At 44.4% G+C, this 21,590-nt stretch overlaps 4 protein-coding genes across 5 annotated transcripts in view; 3 read left to right on the top strand and 1 right to left on the bottom strand.

Moving 5' to 3' along the window:
* Window positions 1–1,001: 1,001 nt before the first annotated feature.
* Window positions 1,002–8,547, top strand: echdc2 (enoyl CoA hydratase domain containing 2). Its single transcript, XM_080032798.1, has 11 exons — window positions 1,002–1,259; window positions 2,579–2,646; window positions 2,952–3,039; window positions 3,130–3,216; window positions 3,314–3,406; window positions 5,008–5,064; window positions 5,156–5,218; window positions 5,362–5,486; window positions 6,467–6,517; window positions 6,604–6,651; window positions 6,920–8,547. The coding sequence occupies exons 1-11, from the start codon at window positions 1,007–1,009 to the stop codon at window positions 6,995–6,997; spliced, it is 1,011 nt and encodes a 336-aa protein (XP_079888924.1). The 5' UTR covers window positions 1,002–1,006; the 3' UTR covers window positions 6,998–8,547.
* Window positions 8,548–8,743: 196 nt separating this feature from the next.
* On the bottom strand, window positions 8,744–16,767 carry zyg11 (zyg-11 family member, cell cycle regulator). Its single transcript, XM_080032797.1, has 18 exons — window positions 16,428–16,767; window positions 16,130–16,295; window positions 15,718–15,929; window positions 15,009–15,326; window positions 14,467–14,580; window positions 14,151–14,267; window positions 13,176–13,316; window positions 12,723–12,899; window positions 12,183–12,247; window positions 11,918–12,017; window positions 11,760–11,810; window positions 11,511–11,672; window positions 10,222–10,269; window positions 9,922–10,119; window positions 9,780–9,832; window positions 9,366–9,463; window positions 9,016–9,216; window positions 8,744–8,938 (listed from the first exon to the last, which is right to left on the bottom strand). Exons 1-18 carry the CDS (start codon window positions 16,449–16,451, stop codon window positions 8,922–8,924), a joined length of 2,262 nt encoding a protein of 753 aa, XP_079888923.1. The 5' UTR covers window positions 16,452–16,767; the 3' UTR covers window positions 8,744–8,921.
* An 81-nt stretch (window positions 16,768–16,848) lies between these two features.
* Window positions 16,849–18,802, top strand: coa7 (cytochrome c oxidase assembly factor 7). The gene is made up of 3 exons (XM_080033435.1): window positions 16,849–17,203; window positions 17,451–17,591; window positions 18,151–18,802. The coding sequence occupies exons 1-3, from the start codon at window positions 17,098–17,100 to the stop codon at window positions 18,594–18,596; spliced, it is 693 nt and encodes a 230-aa protein (XP_079889561.1). The 5' UTR covers window positions 16,849–17,097; the 3' UTR covers window positions 18,597–18,802.
* Window positions 18,803–19,426: 624 nt separating this feature from the next.
* Window positions 19,427–21,590, top strand: part of ralgps2 (Ral GEF with PH domain and SH3 binding motif 2) — a 64,807-nt gene continuing 62,643 nt past the window's right edge. For both annotated transcript variants that reach the window (XM_080032394.1, XM_080032393.1), the window contains exon 1: window positions 19,427–19,565. The gene's annotated coding sequence lies outside the window, so the exon portion shown is untranslated. The remainder of the gene's footprint in view (window positions 19,566–21,590) is intronic.

Raw genomic sequence — 21,590 nt, 5'->3', positions numbered from 1 at the left:
AGTGATTATTTTGTAGAGATCTGTTGATCTGTTAAACAATTGTGTGAGTGTAAGGGAATTAAAATAAATTGGTAGGTATGTTGGGCTAAGTCAGAAATGTGCTACTATTTTAAAATAATAATGAGCCCTTGCTCCCCCAACTGTCCCTGCAAGTCCCTGGTTGATAAGATAGTTAGTCTCTCTACAAATACATGTATGTGTTTATTGAGGGATGAGCGCACTCACACACATTGTTGATAGGAGTAATGGGTAAGGGGGGCCCATTGACTGGAGGTTTTCAGGGGCCCAGCCATTTGTGTGGACAGGCCTGCATACACCACTGGTAACTGGTTGACTGACCATGGTATTACTGTGCATGAATGGCCAGACAACTCTCCTGACCTGAACTCCATAATCTATGGACTATTGTCAAGAGGCAGAAGAGACACACCAGACCCAACAATACAGACAAGCTGAAGGCCACTATCAAAGCAACCTGGGCTTCCATAACACCTCAGCAGTGCCACAGGCTGATAGCATCCATGCCACGCCGAATTGAGGCAAGAATTCATGCAAAAGGGGCCCAAACCAAGTACTTAGTACATATGCAATGCATGATTATACTTTCTAGAGGGCCGACATTTCTATATTTAATTTTTTGTGTTATTGATTTGATGTAATATTCAAATTTTCTGAGATTTTGAATTTGGGTTTTTTATAAACTGTAAGCCATAATATTCAAAATTATAACAAATAAAGGCTTCACATATCTCACTTTGCATGTAATGAGTCTGTATAAGATATTATTTTCACCTTGAAAGTTGAATTACTGAAATAAATTAACTTTTGCACGCTATTCTAATTTTTCGAGTTTCACCTGTATAATAGGTCAATGGTTATAGCCTACTTTGGAGGTAGGCATGGGGTGCGCTACATTTCGGAGCTGCCAAGTCCCTCCTCTTCTCACGGGAAGAAAAGCAGCAGCAAACTTCCTGGTTGTGGAAACTGCCGTTAATCAACAGCAAACATGACAGCGCTTCTTCTACGCAGACTGGCGGGGCCCAGGTGCTCATCCGGGCGGCGGTGGCTCAGTGTCATTCTGCGGGAAACGCACGACCAAACTTCCCAAGGGTCCATAGCACGGGACCGGGCGCGACTGCTGGCCGGGGCTGGTCGCCTTCTGACGGTGTACAGTCGCTCACACAGCCGTAGGCAGCAGCACACGGAGGCGGCAGATCCTGTGGAGGTGGATCTAAAGCGACTAGAGGGGGAAGACGATGGTATACGCACCACTCACATGTCATTCTACATTGTTCAAAATGTAATTCACAGTCGTCATTATGTAAACATACACCGTTCAACCATCCATCTACTGTAATATCCTATACCATGCTAGACGAAAGCCTGGTTTAAATCTTACAGGTGATGCTGTGAAAAGGTATTCAACAGGTGGTTGGATTTAAAATGGACTATTATATATGGGAGCTAGAACTAGCCTAAATGTGATAAATGGGGACAGGACCTGGGAAGACATGCATGGACAGTCACAAAGGTATCAACAGCAATGTATGGAAGGAGTTTGATTGCGAGACAAAAATGAGATTTTTCAGGACTCCATTGCTAATGTCAACATTTTATAAAGATGAAGTATCTCCACTCTGTTGGAGGAATTGTGGGATGAAGCGAGATCATTCACACTTCTTTTGGGACTGTCCAGTAGGCTATTACAGTGATATTGGCTGGATATGTAAGGGGAAATTGAAAAGATAATGAACATTGCCAGTCCAATGGATCATATGTTGTTTGCACTGGGAACACCTTGTAATGGCAAATATTGCATATGATATATCTCCGGACTCAAATGATAGAATGCTTATATCTGCAATAAGAAACATTAGCCCCTTTTACACAGCCAGTGAAAGCCGCGAAAATGCCGGAATTTCGGCCCTCCGCCCTGCTGTATGAATGTGACCGTTGCGGAACGAGGGAAGAAAGGTGCAAGAGATTGTTCCGGGAATTTTACTACCTCGGGGGGGGGGGGGGGGGGGGGGTAGTAAGATTGCCGTGTTGTCGTGTTTCGTGTTGTCGTGTAAAGTGCCCCTGGAACAAGTCTTTACGATGGAGTACATGACGGCAAAACTGTAAATGAAATTGGACTTTTCTAGAAAGATGGACTCCTGTAATGTTGTATCTGATTACCAAGTCATTAGGCGCCCTTGGAAAAGGTAAATAGAATGACCATTGTGAAGGAATGGCCAACAATGTTTGATGCTCACTGTTATTAACATTGACATTTAAATAAAGTAAAAAAAAAGAGACCAATTATCACTTGATTAACAAAATTATAACAGTAATACATATTATAATTCCGTTGACGGATTGTTTTAATTTATTTAATCCCTCTAAAGTCATATTTTCTTAAGAATAATACTGTAATAAACGTTTATTTGCTACTCTCCCTGTATTTATCAATCTCTCTATCAGCAGATGGCTTCACACACTGACCTGAAGCTACAGACTAATGGACCAGTACATTCAGATCACAGTGGGTCCACTGAACGAAAACTAAATTAAAGTTTGGCTGCTTCTCTTTTCTCAGGGACGGTGGAGGTGTTGATGTGCCGACACAAGGTGAAGAACGCTCTGGGCCATGTGTTTGTGTCGCAGGTGAGCAAACGTCTACATTACCAATCACTCACACATGCACATGCACACACACACACACACACACACATACACACACAAATGAACACATGGACACACACACACACACACACACACACACACACACACACACACACACACACACACACACACACACACACACACACACACACACACACACACACACACACACACACACACACACACACACACACACACACACACACACACACACACACACACACACACACACACACACACCACACAACCCCACTACGGCTGATACATCGTGTCCTCTGTGTGTGCAGATGAGTGAGCTGGTGTCGGCCCTATCCAGAGACTCAGCTGTCCGTGTGGTGGTCTTCAAAAGCTTAGTGCCAGGGGTTTTCTGTGCAGGTAAGTTTTTAGTGTGTGTGTGTGACATGTGACGCCTGCCTGCCAGGATGATGTGTAATGGTGTGTGTGTGTGTTACTATGTGCACATAGGGGCAGACCTGAAAGAGAGAGCTCTGATGAACAACACTGAGTCGGATCTGTTTGTTCACGGCCTGCGCTCCCTCATGAATCAGATCGGTGAGAAGAAACACAGCAGCTATGTGGTTTAAAGCTTAGTCTCCTCTTAATGTGTGGATGTGTGAACTTAACTGTTTTTAACGTAACACCCTGGCAGCGGCGTTGCCCATGCCAACCATTGCAGCGGTGGACGGGGTTGCCCTGGGAGGAGGGCTGGAGCTGGCCTTGGCCTGTGACCTTCGCACTGCTGGTGAGTGACCTTTGACCTTTCACCAATGAACCCCAAACTTTTTTTATTTTTTATTTATCCTTTATTTAACCAGGTTAGTCTCATTGAGATTAAAATCTCTTTTACAAGAGAGACCTGGCCAAGCTGTACAGCAGAACACAGTTACACATAAAACACAATACAAAATACAAGTTCGATATTAAGTACAGTTGTAAAACATAAAAATAAGATTCTTAACTAAAAACATTCACAATTTCCGATGGAGTCCAACTTCAAACTCTGAACAACAGCCTTAAATTCGTTTAGAGTTACTAGGTCCTGAAGCTTAAGCTGCTTTTGCAGGTTATTCCATGACGACGGCGCAAAAAAAAACAAAAACAAAAAAAAAAACTGGAGTACAAACACCATGTTTCCTTCCACCATGTTGATAGGATATAAAGGGTTGGTATCAGATGAGTGATCAGGATGGAGGAGGTTAGTTGTCCTCATATCATAGTTGTAGATTAGAGCCATACGTCTCTGTCTTCAGGACTCTGAACCTTTTCAAATATAACAAGATGGTGAACTTCTCACGGCTCACAGACTCTCTCTACATCACTGGGTTAAAAAGGGTCAGACCGGGGAAGCTGGTGGCGCAGTGGGTAGAGCGTGCCCCTCCTCATGCCCAGGCATCGCAGCAGACCCGGGTTTGAATCGCGCCCGGGTCAGTTCTCTGCATGTCTTCCCCTCTTTGCCCCATTTCAACTCTGTCTCTTCAAGTCTATATAATAGAGCAAAAATGCCAAATAAATAATCTTAAAAAAAGAAAAAAAAGTCAGACCATATTTCTTTGTCATACATGATGTGACTGACATCACCTTGGCTTTTGGAATATCCTAACAGGAATCTTTCCCTTTTTTCTGGCCTTTTATTGACAGAATGATTTATTGATTAATGAAAAAGAAACTAATGCGCAGATTAATTGATAACAAAATGTAAATGTTAGTTCAAGCTCCATTTGTTACAATTAGGTAAAAATCCTGAAAATATTTTCATGTTTCATGTTTGTCTATACACTTAGAAACAGTAACCCTCAACAAGCAGCTTTATTTTTGGAATGTGTAGGAATTTTTCAAATATCCATTTGATGATGAAAACTGCAGCCATCAAAAACAGTCTTTGTCAATATTTCCCTCGGTGTCATCATCACATACTGAAGAAACAGAACCACCCTCGACACAACAAAGCCTACATGATACAATGATCTTCACCCTCTACATACGGGGAAATAAAAACTGGATGTTAGGGAGTGAAGCTTTATAGTTAATATAATAATACACAATAGAAATACACAGCGGGCAGGCCAAAAGCTTCCTCCAGCGTTAATGATCACTTGATGAGCTCGGGAACTAATGGGCTGTTCAGGCCTGACACATCTGCCCAGCTGTAGCTCAGTCCGCGTGTCATTGGATCAATCAGCCGGTGCAGCTCTGTGATTGGCTGAGAGCGGGCGAGCTAGGTGAAGCAGGTGTTTGCGTCTGTCGCTCTGACAGGGGCATCAGTCAGAGTTACAGCCCTCCCTAGCGAAACGACGCTCGGCAGCACACAGACCTTCAACTGTCCTCTGTGTGTGTGTGTTTCAGCGTATTCTGCACAGATGGGTCTGATCGAGACGACGCGGGGGCTGCTCCCAGGGGCCGGTAAGGCGGAACAGAGGGCATTCAATGACCTCGCAAGAGCAATGATTGTGTGAGTGGAGAAACCATGACCTTGACGTGCTTTGTCCTGCAGGGGGCAGTCAGCGGTTGCCGCGGATGGTGGGCATGACCCTGGCCAAAGAGCTCATCTTCACAGGTGGTATTTACAGAAGCACTGATCATTTGTGTGTTGCCGTAGACACTGGATTCTTATTGTTCACACTCGGCCTCTGTGTGTGTGTGTGTGTGTGTGTGTGTGTGTGTGTGTGTGTGTGTGTGTGTGTTTGTGTGTGTTATCAGGTAAGCGTGTGGGGGGGCAGGCAGCTCTGGAGATGGGGCTTGTAAACAGAGCCGTGGACCAGAACCAGACGGGAGACGCTGCCTATAGGGAGGCGCTCAGCCTGGCCAGAGAGATACTGCCCCAGGTGAGGTCACAAACTCACCCTCCCTTTGTTCTGATGCGTAGCTCTTGCTCCCGGCTTCTCTCTCTCTCTCTCTCTCTCTCTCTCTAGCCTCTGCTTCTTCCTTGCATCTTTTCTTTCTCTTTTCCTGGTATTACCTTCCCCCCCTCTCCCGTCTATCTTCCATCTTTCAAGGCCTCTTGTCGCTTCATATTTTTTTCACTCCACTTCAGATGCCCGCAGACGGCAGGGCCAGACTGGAGAAATGGACCACTGAGCACTGCACACACACACACACACACACACACACACACACACACACACACACACACACACACACACACACACACACACACACACACACACACACACACACACACACACACACACACACACACACACACACACACACACACACACACACACACACACACACACACACACACACACACACAATTGTGGTAGGGCAGATCGAGTGATTGACAGGAATTTTCCTTGAAATTAATTGAGCTACGATTGGGGAGATAACAATTCCTGCGAGCCCTCAGATATTCATCTTGTTGTCAAAAACCTCCAGAAATGTATAAGACAGGGGAGGCAGCGGATGACCTTGGCATTGTCCGATTGAATACTTCTATTTCAAACGTTAAGAATTTCCCATAGCAATGGTTGAAATGTGTTCCACACAAGCCAAATTGCAGCACATAGTTTATGTCAAGCTCCAAAAACACTTTTATCCTATGATGCAATTCTTTCAAATGCATGTTTTTCTAGGTCCACTTTTTCCTGGTTGTAATTTAAGCGTTTTCAACATAGATAGTAAATAATAGATATATGACCTTGATGACATCATTATAACATCATCTGGGTTATTCTACTAGATGTGACGAAGCTTTGAGTAACAGGACAGATATGTTAGTCAGGTGTTTTATTGTGTAATTTTTTTCTGTCATACATATTTAAGCTGTCAGCATGTGTTGCCTCTTTCATTTTCTGCTGCCCAGGCTCCGGTCGCTGTGCGGATGGCGAAAGAGGCAATGAACAGAGGGGTTGAGGTACATTCGTGACTCACAGAGCTTCATAGTATTTTGATTTATTTAACACAAGCCATATCCGTCTGACTGAAGTCTGTCTCTTCCAGGTCGACATCAGTTCAGCAATGGCAATAGAGAGGATGTGTTACGCTCGGGTAAGCCTTCCAATTCTTTATGTTTTTGGACAATACTTCAATTTTGCAAATTATTCTTTGATGAATAAAGCAATTGTTCATCTATGATCGTTGTGAGTCAGGCCGTTAATTTTAACCTTTAATTCCAAAACGAGATCTTGTTGGTTGATCTGATCAACATGCTTTGATTTCCTAGAATACTGGCATTACAAGCAGAGCTGAACCCTGTTGTTGAGCTTCGAGGCTGTATTCTCCGATAATCCACCCACTGTTGCCTTGCTCTTTTCAGGTCATCCCCACGCGGGACAGACAGGAGGGCATGGCTGCCTTCATAGAGAAGAGACCCCCACGGTACACTGGAGAATAAATTGGATGTCTCAATGTGTGACAGACAATTAATTCCCATTGATTGTGTGTGTGTGTATGTGTCCCAGCCGATGGTGTGTCAATAGTCAAGGTCAGCGGGAGGTCTTTGTGGTGACCGTTATTCTTTTAGGACAAAAAGAGGCAATTTTTATTCAAAAATCCAAGTCTACATGGTGATGTGAAACTCATATTTGGAATAAAAAGTCAACACAAGTGTCACATCCAGTTCATGGGAATGTACATTCTTTATTTCCAATCTTACAAACGTGACTCTCAGCAGCAACATGGCACAGTCAAAGCAGACAGTATCAGTATTTTGACTTTAATTCTGTTAAACAAAATGTCATTTGCCCTCTACAGGGAGACGTCCAGGGTTTCTGCTTAATAATCAAATGGACACCTATCAGCTCAGGACACATGCATAATAAACAAATCGATGATTTACTGAAAACAAGGAGGCCATAATTCACTGAGGTTGACAGCTGTGTTGGGACTGGGAGTACCATTAAGCAGCCCAATATATTCTCTGTGTTTCCATTAACAAGTGATCTATACGTTTTGTGAAGGGTTCGATTGCTGAACCACTTTGACTAAAATGTTTTTAGAGTCATTGGGGTTATATTAGGGGGTTTGACAGCAGTTTGGAGAAGCAAGGGCAAGTTGTGATTGCATAGAGATGATGACAAAGGAGGAGATCTCGGACAAAAAATATGGGTGAGACCGTCAGGGTCAACTGTACCTGCAGAAATGCATTCTGGGGGACACTAATGTCACATGGCCAGTTGTTTGAGAACAGAACAGTTGAATCTCTCCAATAACACCCACACACTCTCTGGGTTTAAAAAAAGCCCTTCTCCCCTTCTTTGTTCTTAAATCAGATGAGCAGACAATAGAACATACAATATATAATAATAATTTCCCATGCAACTAATATGACCAATCCTGAACAAACAGTTAATATTCCTCTGTCATTTCCTATTATGTACAAATTACATAAACTCTTTAAGATGCTTGTACAGACGTACACACACACACATGCTCACACCGCGGAACATACCAATATATACACACACACATATACACTGTATATACACACAAGCTTTGAGTCAATACACATGTACATCCCTCATGACTACACTGACCACATCATTATTGCCATTGGACATTTGCACTGAACTGATGACATAATCTAAATACATCATGCATGGATCTTCTGAATTAAGACTGATTCAGGGCCCAATGCACCGTAGCTTCTTTAAAGTCCTATAACTCTTTGAATCTCTAAAAGTTATATTGAGTTCATCTGTAATGGTGGGACCCACTGAACGCACCCAAGGAAGCGGGGCTGTGACCGTCACATCGAATCAGAGGCGACAGCCGATTAAAAGACTGAATGAAGAGAGAAAAGCAAACAGCAATATTGTTTACCTGGGGCGTGGGTGTCAGTGAACACAACACACACACTGCTGTAAACCAACAAGCAGGCATTCCTAAAAATGAACATTACAAGCATTCAGACAAAATAGCATGCTCCAGTTCACAGCGGGCATCATGCCAATCAAGCAACCAGAGCCCCCCCCCCCCCCCCCCAGAACATCCAGGAGCCGGAGAGGGTCAATCCCTTAGCTGAGCTTTACAGGGTTGAATCCCAAAGTGAGAGATACGGAGCGGAAATCATCATGATGCCGGACACAAATATCGTGATGAGCTGAACCTGACCAAAAGATAGACGATGGACGCACACAAATATTCCTGTTTTGCAACAAACAAAGTAAATAAATAAAGTTGCTGTGTGTGTGCACGATTTGCGTAGTCTTTGTCCTATAATGTTTACTTGTAGATACGGGGTGTCTGTGTGAATGATGCGCACGCACGCACACACACACACACACTCTCTGTGGTGGGACCCAGCTTCCTCCTCCAGGTCAGGGAGCTTCATTTTCTGAAAGGGTAAAATGGAAAGGGTAAAATCTCCAGTAACTATGAGAATGATGTAATAAATGACCACTGAGTCTTTACCTGTGGGAGGTTCCTGTGGCGTGGGGCGTCGGCTTGTGAGTGTTTGTGCGGGCTGACCGGTGCGCGCTCTGTGGCGTTGCAGGCTCTCCAGAATGCTCTCAGTCAACAGTTTGACATCACTGTGGGTCTGTGGGTGAGTATTAACCAGCTCCAGCTGCTGCAGGCCGCCCTCCTCCAACAGCATGCTGCAGTAGCGCGCGGCTGCAGACACACAGGGAAGTACATTATGAAAGCTGTCAGCGCCTCAGGTGGGTGAATTAATATCTGCCTGAACAGATGGCAGTGAATCATTTGTGAATGGGCTAAATGTAAACCACAAGAATAACATTTGGTTTTGTTTGTGCATGTACCATTCTTGCTGCAGACATGCTGCATGGCCCAGGCCGCCCACAGCTGGACACCGGGGGTGTGAAAGCTCTCCAGTAGAGGAAAGAAGGGGTTGAATGACCTATAGAATGAGAGAATAAAGTATATTTTTAGTATGTACTGTATGCATGTACATGTCAATGCTCAACATAAAAGCTATAGAAAAAAAACATTTTACACTTTTGGTTTAGAGCTAAATTATCTCTTCTAAAATGGATTGTTCCATTCTGTATGAACAACTTGTACAGACTTTATTGATGTGGTCAGGTTTTCAAGGGTCATATTTCACTGTTGAAGCAGGTTGTGATTATATATATTATATTGTGTATGGGCCTGCTTGCTTTAATGTTTTTGTCAGTTTCTGATTTATTTTTACTGTAGAGAAAGCTGCATCTCACCTGTATGCCACCATTTCACAGTCAGGCGCAGGCCACTTCATGATGACAGCGTGCTAGGGGGAGGGAGACACACATTCATGCAAAAATCTAAATAATTTCTCAAAATAAATGTGTTCAGTATTTTTCTCTCCCGATGGCCTACCAGTTGCTCCAGCAGTGAGGCTCGGAGCTCGGGGGTGAGGGTCCAGGCTTCCATTCCCCGTGAGGTCAGGTGTGCGAGGATGCCCGCGGCAAAGTAGCTGACCTCCACCTCCGGGCTGTGCAGAAGAGTGCTGATGTGGTCCAAGAAGCCCTGCACCATCAGCTCCACGTGCAGCTCCCCCACCTCTGCTATGTTGTTCTACAGCAACAGAAGGTGAAAGAAGGGAATAACAATGGCCCCACATTGTAAATCTATTCAACATTCAGTGTTTCTAAAGGGTCATAAAAGCAATAAACTTACCAACAGGCCCAGAACCTTCTGCTGAATAGAAGACTCACTGGGGAAGGACTGGAGAGAGAGGGGGGGGGGGGTTATGGAAACAAAACAACAGTGAGTCAGCGCGCCCCAAAGGCATACAGTACATAGAGAAACGTGTGGGAAACTCATATATTATAGTCAGGTCCTTAAATATTCAGAGTTTGACACACTTTTCATCATTTTGTCTCTGTACACCACCACAATGGATTTGAAATAGATCAATCTTTCAGCTTTAATTTGAGGGTATTGACATCCAAATCAGGTCAAAGGTGTAGGAATTACAATCATTTTTATACAGGGTCTCCCCCCTTTATTAACAGACCAAAAGTAATTGGACAGTCGCATAACACAAAGTAACATGGTCATAAATCAAATTGTCACTTTTAATATTTGGTTGCAAACCTTTTGGCAGTTAATGACAGGCTGAAGTCTGGAGCTCACAGACATCACTAGACGCTGGGTTTGGTCTCTGGTGATGCTCTGCCAGCCAGGCCTCTACCGCAAATGTCTGCTGTCCTGCTTGTTATTTGGGCACTTTGCTTTCAGCGTTGTCTTTAAATGCATGCTCAAATGGATTCAGGTCAGGTGATTGACTTGGCCATCGCAGAACATTCCACTTGCCTTAAAAAAATAAAACTCTTTGGTTGCTACTACAGTATGCTTCGGAGTCATTGTCCAGCTGCACTGTGAAGCGCCCTCCAAAGAGTTCTGAAGCATTTGGCTTAAATATGAGCAGATGATATTGCCCCGAATGACTTCAGAATTCATCCTGCTGCTATTGTCAGCAGTCACATCATCAATAAATACAAGGGAACCACAGTTCCAGACATTTTGCGGTTTAGAGGCCTGGCTGGCAGAGCATCACCAGCGTCTGTGGGTTCCAGACTTCAGCCGGTCATTAACTGCCAAAGGATTTGCAACCAAATATTAAAAGTGACTATTTGATTTATGATGAGATTACTTTGTCCAAATTGCTTTTGGTCTGTTTAAAAGTGGGGGGACCACGAATAAAAAATTGGGAGTTCTTCCTACACCGTTCACCTGATTTGGATGTAAAAACCCCTCAAATGAAAGCTGACAGTCTGCACTTAGTTACGGCACACTCCAAATCATCATTTTCAAATCTATTCTGGTGGTGTACAGAGCCAAAATGATGACATTTGTGTCAATGACCAAATATATATGGACCTGACTGTATAATCTGCTCCAGGTTTTTATGGATGTGGTGCTACTGTTTTGTTTACATTGTGTGTGTTACATTTCTTGCGTACCTCTAGAACTTTGATAAACAGGTCCAGACCCTGGTTCTCAATGAAATGGCGGCAGGTTGTTGGCGATTCATCCGTGAGGTTCCAGAGTGCGCTCAGTGTGAATTTGAGTGTGGCGTCCACCATGCCCTGAGTGGCCTTCTGACGCACGATGTGGAGCAGTTGCTGCAGGGGGGGGGGGGCATATTTGCAATTTAAAAAAATCTGCCTCTCTTGGTAATATGGTAAAAGCGAATGAGAATGGAGTCTTACCTTCACTATGAACAGCTCTGCTCCCAGCTGGGCCGTCTGCTCTGTCGACAACTAGAAAAAAAAAGGAATGTCCGAGAGTTAAGGAACAAGTCTGTAAGTTTGCTATGAGTGCGTGAACAAGAGCATAGTACATTCTCCTAATACAACACAACATATACCTTAGCAGCCAGTATGGAAATGATAGCCACAGCCATCCTCTGCATGTTCTGGTCTTCATGGTTGCACAGCCACTGCATCACTAGTTTGGCAGCTTCAAACCTTCACATTGGAGGGAGGGGGGTTTTGTTTTATGTTATTTTTTTACTTTTTTTTGGTTTCCAGTGACGCTAATGTATTGTTTCAATCTTTTAAATGCTTAACATTAGGAATATTTCACTACTTGTTAAAATACTTTAAATACTGGTCAAATTTGATTTCTCTCACCTGTTGAATGGAACCTCCTGCAAAATACGATCACTGCACAGAGACAGCAGGCAATTCTTCTGCAGCTGTAGATAGAGAAACCCAAACAGGAATCAGGCCACAGTGACCTCACACAATCTATTGATTTATGTTTCTCGTCTTGTCGGTTGGGTTTTTGTTATACAGGCACAGTTGAAAATATATTGGGTGAAATATTAAAACTAGAAAGTATAGTAAATGCACATGGCGTAGAACAGCACATATCACTTTCCACCATGACAAATCCAAAATGCACCGGCGAACGAAAAAAAGGAAGCCGCATTTCTTTTTTGTAAAGTTACCTCACATCAGAATATTCAGGCTGTCACAATGCACTCATTGCACGCATATGTGCAAATCAAGAAGAAATTCAGATGATGTGGATGACATATCAGAAAAAAGTCTAAACTTGCTATATAGTCGTAACAGTTTCTAGACGGAAATATTTATCTTCATCACGGTGCCTTTTGCAAATCTTTGACATGTGCCCACATGGGACAGTGGGGACAGGCATGAGGCTACCTGTTGGTGGTTGGGGAATGTCCTCATGGCCTCCAGCAGAAGCTGAGTGACTGTACTCAGCAGTCTAACCGGCATCCCCGCGGCCAGGTCCTGCTTGGTCAGGTTGAAAACACAGGCACTGGCTGCCAGCTGCACATTCAGGGTGGCTGGGTGGTTTTTCATACCCAAAACTACCAGCTACAAAATAACAAAAGAATAGTGACATTAATAATGAGACAGAAGAGGAACTGGAATTGTGTAGAGATGGGAACGGATGTGAATGGCTTTGAAGTAATACTTTGCAACAGGAGGAGAAGCATTTGACACTCCATTGCTTATTAAACAAATATCTGGTTCAGATATGACCTTTTTAGCATTGCTAATAAAACAATATAATGTGTGGGAACAAAAACCATCTGACTTAATGGAATCATAAAAATTACTTTATTTGAGAGTACAATAACGTGGGTTCACCTTAAGGATGTCCGGCCTGGGTTTCTCCATGACGTGGGTCAGGCTGAACAGATGAAACAGAGCTTCCCTCACAAATCCTTCCCTCTCACTGTAGCGCCGCAGGGCCTCACAGATCTGGGTCTCGTTGGCTTCCCCCGTTACCTGTTCACACACACAAACTTTCATTGAAGCAGACCTGAAGTTCTCTGTGCAAGTTATTAGTTTCAACATAGCCATCTACTCAGGGCTTCATTTGTGCCAGATCTTGGTGGAACAAAATCCGGCACCTCTAACGTTAGGACCGCAACCTATTTAATTGGATCAGGCCAATTTGGCACCACTATGAACATATATGAATATATATTATTATTTATTATAGTGTATTTAGTCTTTATACCCCATTGAAGTTGCACAAAAATAGCTTATTTGCCTATTTTAGATGCATTTAAAATCGGATTTTGGAAGAGTGGGAAAGAGAGAGACAGCGCCAGTGGAGTGTGGGGATTTTGCGCACATCATGTGTGCTGATGTTGTATTTTGCCAATGGAATTATGAGCGGCAAGGAGTAAACTGGTAAAACGTCAAAAAGACGATCAAATGTATGGAATTTGTTCAAACCAGTTGGTCAGTTAGATCAGACTAGAGAAGCCTTTTATACAATAGGCGCACAACGGTTGCCACGCAACACTATTCAACTCGCAGGTCTTGTCTTTTTCTTTTTTCGCCAGACACACATGTGTCTCTGCTTGAATAGAGAAATTATCTGTTGACCCTCATTTTACATGAAAAGGCCTATGAGAGGTAGGCTAGCATAGAGAGGGAGAGAGAGAGAGCAAGCCAGCAAACTTCAGGCTAAACAGTTTAGTTGTAACAGTAGCACCATGCAGACCAGTATGATGCATTCACAGTGGATTTTTTAATACCCCCCGCTGTGTTCCGGGACCTCCTACATTACAAATGAAGCACTGCATGTCTGCATCTATTGTATATACCTACTTTTAGATTCCCCTCTCCAGAGAGGAAGTCAGAAAACCCAGCGTCCGTGGCCAGAAGCCCCAGAAAGGTCATCCCTGGTCGCTCCTCGACAAATGCCTTGACAGCTGCATCTGTCACCTGCCAAATACACATGTGTAAGAAATGACGCCTTTATGTCATCTTTGCAATCCAACTGAAACACACATTACACACACAGTACACACACACAGTACACACACACACACACACACACACACACACACACACACACACACACACACACACACACACACACACACACACACACACACACACACACACACACACACACACACACCTGTTTCCTGCCAGACACATCCAGGGAAACGAGAGCGGGCAGGATCCCCGGCTGTCCAAGCAGCTGACGAGCCACATCGGAGGTAAACTGCTTATCATCGCTGATGTCCAGATGCTGCACGGGCCGGGTTTCACACAAACACACACAAGATGGCGGTTGAGATCACAGACAAAAGTGTTCTTCTAATCTCCACACAAATAAGTGACATACAAACATGTACGACAAGCGATTCTGGAAAAGGTTTGATGTCAAAATTGCTTTTTGTGAAAATCAGTGAATATCTCCTCATTCGCTACCTGTGTGTGCGCTGAAAGAAAATATTTACTGTGGAAGAAGTCTTTTTGTTGAAGAAAACTTCATACAGGTGTGGGCCCCCTATGTATACCAGTTTACAGGCTGTAACAGCAGTACAGCACAGGTAGCGGATCGTGAGGAGATATTCACTGACTTTGACAACAAGCATTCTCCAAAAACGCTGAGTCCAAGTTTAAATAGTAGAGACACACACAGCAGCACAGACCCAGCTTCATCCTCCCACTGACCTGCAGCACATCCAACTGGCCTATGACTGCCAGCAGCTGAGCAGTGCTCATCTCCAGCCTCTTGAGCTGGTGCAGTGTCAGTGAACGCAGCCGCTCCTTCAGGCCCAGCACGGGGCTCAGGTTGGTCACGGAGGTGTTGGACAGGTCCAGGCTCTCCAGGCGCAGCAGGGAACACACGTCGACCAGGCCCGAGTCGTAGAAGTCTACGTTGGCCAGAGAGAGGGAGCGCAGGCCCTGCAGGGAGCTGAAGCGATGTCTGATTGGCTCCTCCAGAGAGGACATGGTGAGACCCGTTAGGACCAGTCGCTGGAGGGACTCCTGCAGGAAGGTTACAATTATTTTAATGTGGTGGTTGGTCTTTAAAAATATTTTTTATAAGTCAGCAATTCTGGAGAATGCTTGTTGTCAAAATCACTTTTTTCTCTAAATCAGTAAATATCTCCTCACGATCCGCTTACCTGTGCGTACTTTGTATGCATTGAAGAAAAAAGTCAAGTGTTAATACAAAGCCTAGGCTCTGTAAATTGCCATGTTGCTAGCTTTACATCACGCAGGCAGTGTATTAACACCAGATTATTTTTTTTCCAGCACAAACACAGTACGGAAAGGTAGCGGATCGTTTGGAGATATTCACTGATATCCACACGCATTGTCCAGAATTACCGACTCCACCTTTAATTCACAAGTGTCACATACTCTCACACTTTACCTGACAATATTTATTGGTGGCCAGCCCCTGTAGAATATCAGGAATAGTGAGGTCTGCATTGACCCTGGCAGCATCCAGCTCCAGCAGTCTGTGAGGGCAGAGGGCTTTCTGGAAGGCCTCAGCGGAGATGCGCGCCGTCCGGATGCAGGCTCGTCTCAGCCGCAGGTGTTCACAGCTCCGGAACACACCCACCGTGCTGTCATTCAACACACCTGCAGAAAGAACTGGAGTCAGTCTCTGAAATGGACTGAGCCGTCCACACTTTTGAGAACCTGGGACAGCGTTTAAGTTTACATGCCATCAGATTTAATTGCTAAAAGATGTATTTTATTTACATCAACAGGTAAATCCCTATATCTTCACTGTGTTGGTTTGGTAGGGTTCCAAACTGTCTTAGGAGGTCCAGGTTTACCTTCAGTGGCCATCTTGGCCAACAGCTGATCTGCCAGCTCCTGAGGGAAGAGCACTGCCTCTCTGAAACACAGGGATCCATCAGGGCGCTTCCCACAGAAGTAGTCCAGATTCTGGCTCACATGGGTCAGGCACAGGTCCGCCAGAGCCGCCGGAGACGCCTCCTCCTGACAACAACAGGATGTTTGTTCATGTTGATGCATGTAATGTGATCTGTTTAATTTAATAACGCCATAATGTCTGGGCGCGTAAAGATACACCACTCACACAGGTAACCTGACGGCCATACTGAAACTTACCGTGTTTAGGAAGCTACAGGCCATGGCTTAAAAAAACGGGTTAAGAAACCGGTTCAAATGCAGCTTCACCGGCTAATGTTAGCGGTGAGCGGCTCCGTTTCAATCCGTGCCAAACTGTCCGAGAGCCTATCGGTGTCCAGTCGCGTTGACAGGGCTGTACCTAGGAGGAGACGGAGCCAGCTAGCAAGCTAGCTCACTTGTTGTTGTCTTCGTGCAGACAAGCTGAAAGCCGCGGTGTAGTTCATGCTAAAAAGATATCGGGGAGCTATGACTGAAAGAACCAGGTGGGCAATGTAGTTCGGTTAGTTAGACCCAACCAACTGACAGTAAACAAAGGTAAACAAAGGTCACCGCACCGGAAGTACATAGGCCAAGGGGCTGGACTACGGAAGCCTGTAAAGAGCGTTATGAAACCTATGACACCGGGAAGTAATCGTCTGGAGGCATGATCGCACTGTTCTGCTTTCAACGGCAAACTCTTTTATATTTTCTATAAATTAACCAAGCTTTTGCAGCAACTCCGCGGTTACCGGCTCCTTTCTATTACGGCATCTATTTTGTGGACAGGTTTTCTGTAGAAGCATCGCTCTGTCACCAAGGTCACTGCAGCAGTGCACGTGCTGGATGTGGTTATAGTAGAGTTAAAAGGCAGCAGTGTACAGGTGTAAATATGGCTGGACTTATAAACTTTGAAGACGAGAATGAGGTGAAAGAGTTTTTGGACAATTTGGGAGTGGAGTACAGCTTCCAGTGCTACAAAGAGAAGGACCCCGAAGGTAAACCGGCTGATCTCAGATCAGTGTTGCTAAAGCACTAGACATTGATAATAACGCCTATCTGCTCATCACATTCAGTCTATGGTGCTGATATGAAAACCGTGCTGCTGAAAAACTGCAAATGAATGTTACCTGCTGATACACTCGAAATGAATACAACATGCAGGCTGCTGATACATAGACTGTATGCTGATACACTGGCCAGTAATGATGAGTTACTTATGTTTGTCGCATCCTTTATCCTTAGGGTGCCAAAGGCTTGCAGACTACTTGGAAGGGGTGAAGAAAAACTATGAGTCTACTGCACAAGTGCTGAAACATAACTGTGAAACCAACGGACACGGAGAGAGCTGCTATAAGCTGGGGGCTTACCATGTCACAGGCAGAGGTAAAGCAGCATGGGTTTTATTAGCCTATTGACCCTCTCAGGGGGTTTTCCCACATATTGAATTATGTGTCACATATGCTTTAAGTTTAAGGTTAAGTTCATCCTAACAAGAAACGTGGATTATAATACTAGAGACATGAAATGAAAAGTACTGGTGCTTTTTACCTGAGAATGTTTTGGACTTTATTTAGATTTGAAATACTCAAGCATAGTACTTTTTAACCCACTTCGTATTCAAGTTACTTTTTACCCTTCAAGTTAAAATATATAAGAAAAGGAAATGTAGACCACCTCCTACATAGAACCTTAGGGTTAGTTAGTTTAAATGAGTGGCTGATTAATTGTTTGTCACGCAATTGTAGAATGTAGGCTACTTTTGTTTTGAGATGTAAAAGTACCAAACATTTGCTTTTTAATTCAGTGACATGCGAGGATTTACATTACTTTTCCATATGATTGTAAATCTTATACCTCAAGAGTTTTACTAGAGACTATAAAGTGACTTAGAAGTAGTGTGTCTTCTTTTAATCCAAGTGAGGTATGTGAATTGTTCCACCAGGGGGAGTGACTGAGTGTCTGAAAACAGCCTACTCCTGCTTCCTGCGCTCTTGCAGCACCGGAGGAAAGAAGTCTATAGATGCCTGCCACAACGTTGGTCTGCTGGCCCATGATGGCCGAGCTATGGACGGAGCACCTGACCACACCACAGCTCGGCAGTACTATGAGAAGGCCTGCGATGGAGGCTACGCTCCCTCCTGCTTCAACCTCAGTGCTATGTTTATTGGGGGCAACGCCAAAGGGCTGGCCGCGGATATGCCTCTGGCTCTGAAGTACGCCAGCAGGGCCTGTGAGCTGGGACACGTGTGGGGCTGTGCCAACGCCAGCCGCATGTACAAACTTGGGGACGGTACGGAGAAGGACGAGAAGAAAGCGGAGGAGCTGAAGAACCGAGCGAGGGAGCTGCATGGTATGGAGAAGGAGAGGCAGATCAAATTCGGGGAGTGAATGTGACACTTGATGAGATGATCATTGTTTTTGTTTGCCTATGTGTGGTGGTGTTCAGTCAGGAACAAACCAAAGGTAGGACATGTTGTGAAAACAATAGCTGTTTGCCTGATTTACAGTCTGCAGACAGTAACATCCTGGGAGCAGCATTATCCTGATTGTTTCTGTTGGTTGGATTCAGCTAAATGTATTTAAGATCATGTACATGTAAAATAAATAAATTATGATTCCTGTACAGTGGTTGATGAATAATATGCATTTGAAAATAGGCCTATTTGGTTTGTGGTATAGAAAATATTGACACAAAGTTACAGGGGTAAAGGGCAGTTAATGCCATCTGCCTTCATACAGTGCTACATAAATAATAATATGCTGGATAGTTTCACCTTCACTGTGTGGACACAAGATGGAGGCAAACTCACAGAAATTAACTGAGCGCATTTTCAAATCTCTCAGCGATTTGTCCTGAAGTCAATAGCATATGGCGGGCATACTGTTCCCAGCAGTCCACGTTTACAGATACTTTATTCTAAAGTCTCTACGACGACCATAATACATTGTTCCTTATCTATGAGGACTTCGATACTGGCATACTGCTCCTACTCATCTAAGCTTCTCTATACTTTAACCTGAAGTCACTACGGCGGGCATACATACTACTCAAATGTCATACACTGTTTAGCGACACTGTATAAGCAGCCGCCTGTGTGTAATGTACACATTGTATAAACAGATCTGAACTAAGCCGGGGGTGCTGAGGATGATGGGCGGACCGGTCGGCTGTAGGCTCCGCCTGTTAACCGCGCGACGACTCCTATCCGTGCTCTTTCAAAACAGACACAGCGCCTCCCGAGCGTTAAACGGTTAGCCTCGGTCTGTTAGCCGCCTGCCGCTGCTGTGTCCTGAGCGTTTAGCCTCAGACCGATGTACACACAGGGACACCAGGGAGAGAAAGAAGAAAACACTTCGGTGAGTTACAGAACAATTCGTGGTAAAGTTTAAAAAAATCCATCCCAGTCGTCGAGGTACCTTTTGCTAGCTAACGGCGGTTTGGTTGTGTTTGTTTTAATGTGCAGGATGCTCCGTTATCAAAGTGATCGGCATCCATCAACAGGCGGGGACAAGGACAGACTTGTCCCGGTGTTATTGAGGCAGGCGTGCTGTTACTGGGTGCAAAGGTTTATTTGAGCTTTTATTTTTTAATTTTTCTCCTCCTCCCACGTGAAGATACAGCGCCCCTGCTGCACACCACAAAGCAACATGGGGGGTTATCTATTCTTAAATATACATATAAAGCTAATAATAAATCATTTGTCGAGCTAAGTTAGCTAACGAATCAAGCTAGCGAGCGTTGCAACATGCTAACATGGAAACCTGTGAGAAGAACATAAGAGAGTCGTTGAGATAGCAGCAGCTGGTGACGCCTCCCGTCAAGTCTTACTTTTGTTTACTTCAGTGGCTATAAGATACGAGGACTTTATGCCTCTTTAGCCCGGCAGAGTTTATTTTACAGCCGCTCTGCTCCGGATAGACCATTGGCAGCGAACGAACCCCCGCACAGTCGCCCTCAGGGGAGCGCTTTGGGTGTGGCGTGGGTGCACCCACCACGAACAATACTGTGTAGAGCTGCAGCCTTTCTTGTCTTTCCCATTGCCTATCTTCTCCTAGCCACAGCCCATCTTTTCTTTGCCACAGCATGTCTTGGTCATAGAAGAGGCACATACAGAGGACGAGTCTGGGGCTAAGGACGATGCCCTGACGTGATTTAAATGAGGGAACCGTTCACAACATGAGCTGCCTTTTTTAATACAGGCTAACTCACCAACAACATTTATAAAGCTGCTGTACATGTGTCCGATAATGGTGCTGCTCCATTAATGCAATCATTTGTAGATCAATAATATCTGTTCAGGTAAGTGATGGCCATCAAGGCGTAATCAGGTGTGTTGTCCTTATAATGAATCTGACAATATTCAATAAGTCAGTGTTAACATGTCTCACAATCTGCACTTCATTGTGTGTGTGTGTGTGTGTGTGTGTGTGTGTGTGTGTGTGTGTGTGTGTGTGTGTGTGTGTGTGTGTGTGTGTGTGTGTGTGTGTGTGTGTGTGTGTGTGTGTGTGTGTGTGTGTGTGTGTGTGTGTGTGTGTGTGTGTGTGTGTGTGTGAGAGAGAGCTGAGAAACATCCACAGTTAGGTTCACGTAGTGGGAGCACACACACACACACTCTTGAGTGGACCAACTCTATTAGCTGTCAAGCAGAATTAGTTTTCCCTATTCTGCCTGTTTTTCCGAAACAAAGCCTCCCTCTGCTCAAGACCTCCTAATCTAACGCACTCTTTGTGTCCTTGTGATGCTTCTGTTGCTCGCTCCCCATTTTGAAGCAAGGGCTCTAAGGAATGTCCCATATTGATATTTAGTATGGCTGTGTGGAGCTGCTGTTCCCAACACTTAACATATGACCCAGAGGTCGCCGGTTCAGACTCATGACTGGCAAGCCTTCGCAGTGGCGCGGTGTCGTGTTATGCAGCAGTAGAGAGTCTGAAACAACCTTATCTGCTCCAACACTGCACTTGTCCAAAATGAATTAGATTGTGTTGATGATTGCAGTTGGGGAAAGCGTTGTTGCTTGAGTGGTTAGATGTTCCATCCTGTACAGTTCCAAGTTTAGTTTCACATGAAACCTAAGTATTTCCAAATGCTTAAAGAGTGAAATTCCTTTTAGTTTTTACTTTGGTGGTAAAGACAGCACTGCAAATTATTCCAGATCACTAGTGAAAGTTTGACCTGCAGGGACAGCGGTCAACCTGTAAAGGGTTAGGGCTTAGGTTCTAATCCAATTTGAAAGTGGGTGATTCAGTTGTATATCCAGCATGGAGATTTGCACTGTTGGTCTTAACCAACACACAAGTCTACTCCGTCCGTGCTCCTGTTTACAAATGCTGCAGGGAATTATCATCGCTGGGTGTTTTTGGAGGTTTTATCCTGTTCTTCTC

The sequence above is a fragment of the Ammodytes marinus genome, assembly GCF_949987685.1.
Source record: "Ammodytes marinus genome assembly, chromosome: 8".
NCBI classification, from domain to species: Eukaryota; Metazoa; Chordata; class Actinopteri; order Uranoscopiformes; family Ammodytidae; genus Ammodytes; species Ammodytes marinus.
The sequence above is the reverse complement of the archived record's forward strand: the minus strand, read 5'-3'. Positions and strand labels throughout refer to the sequence as shown.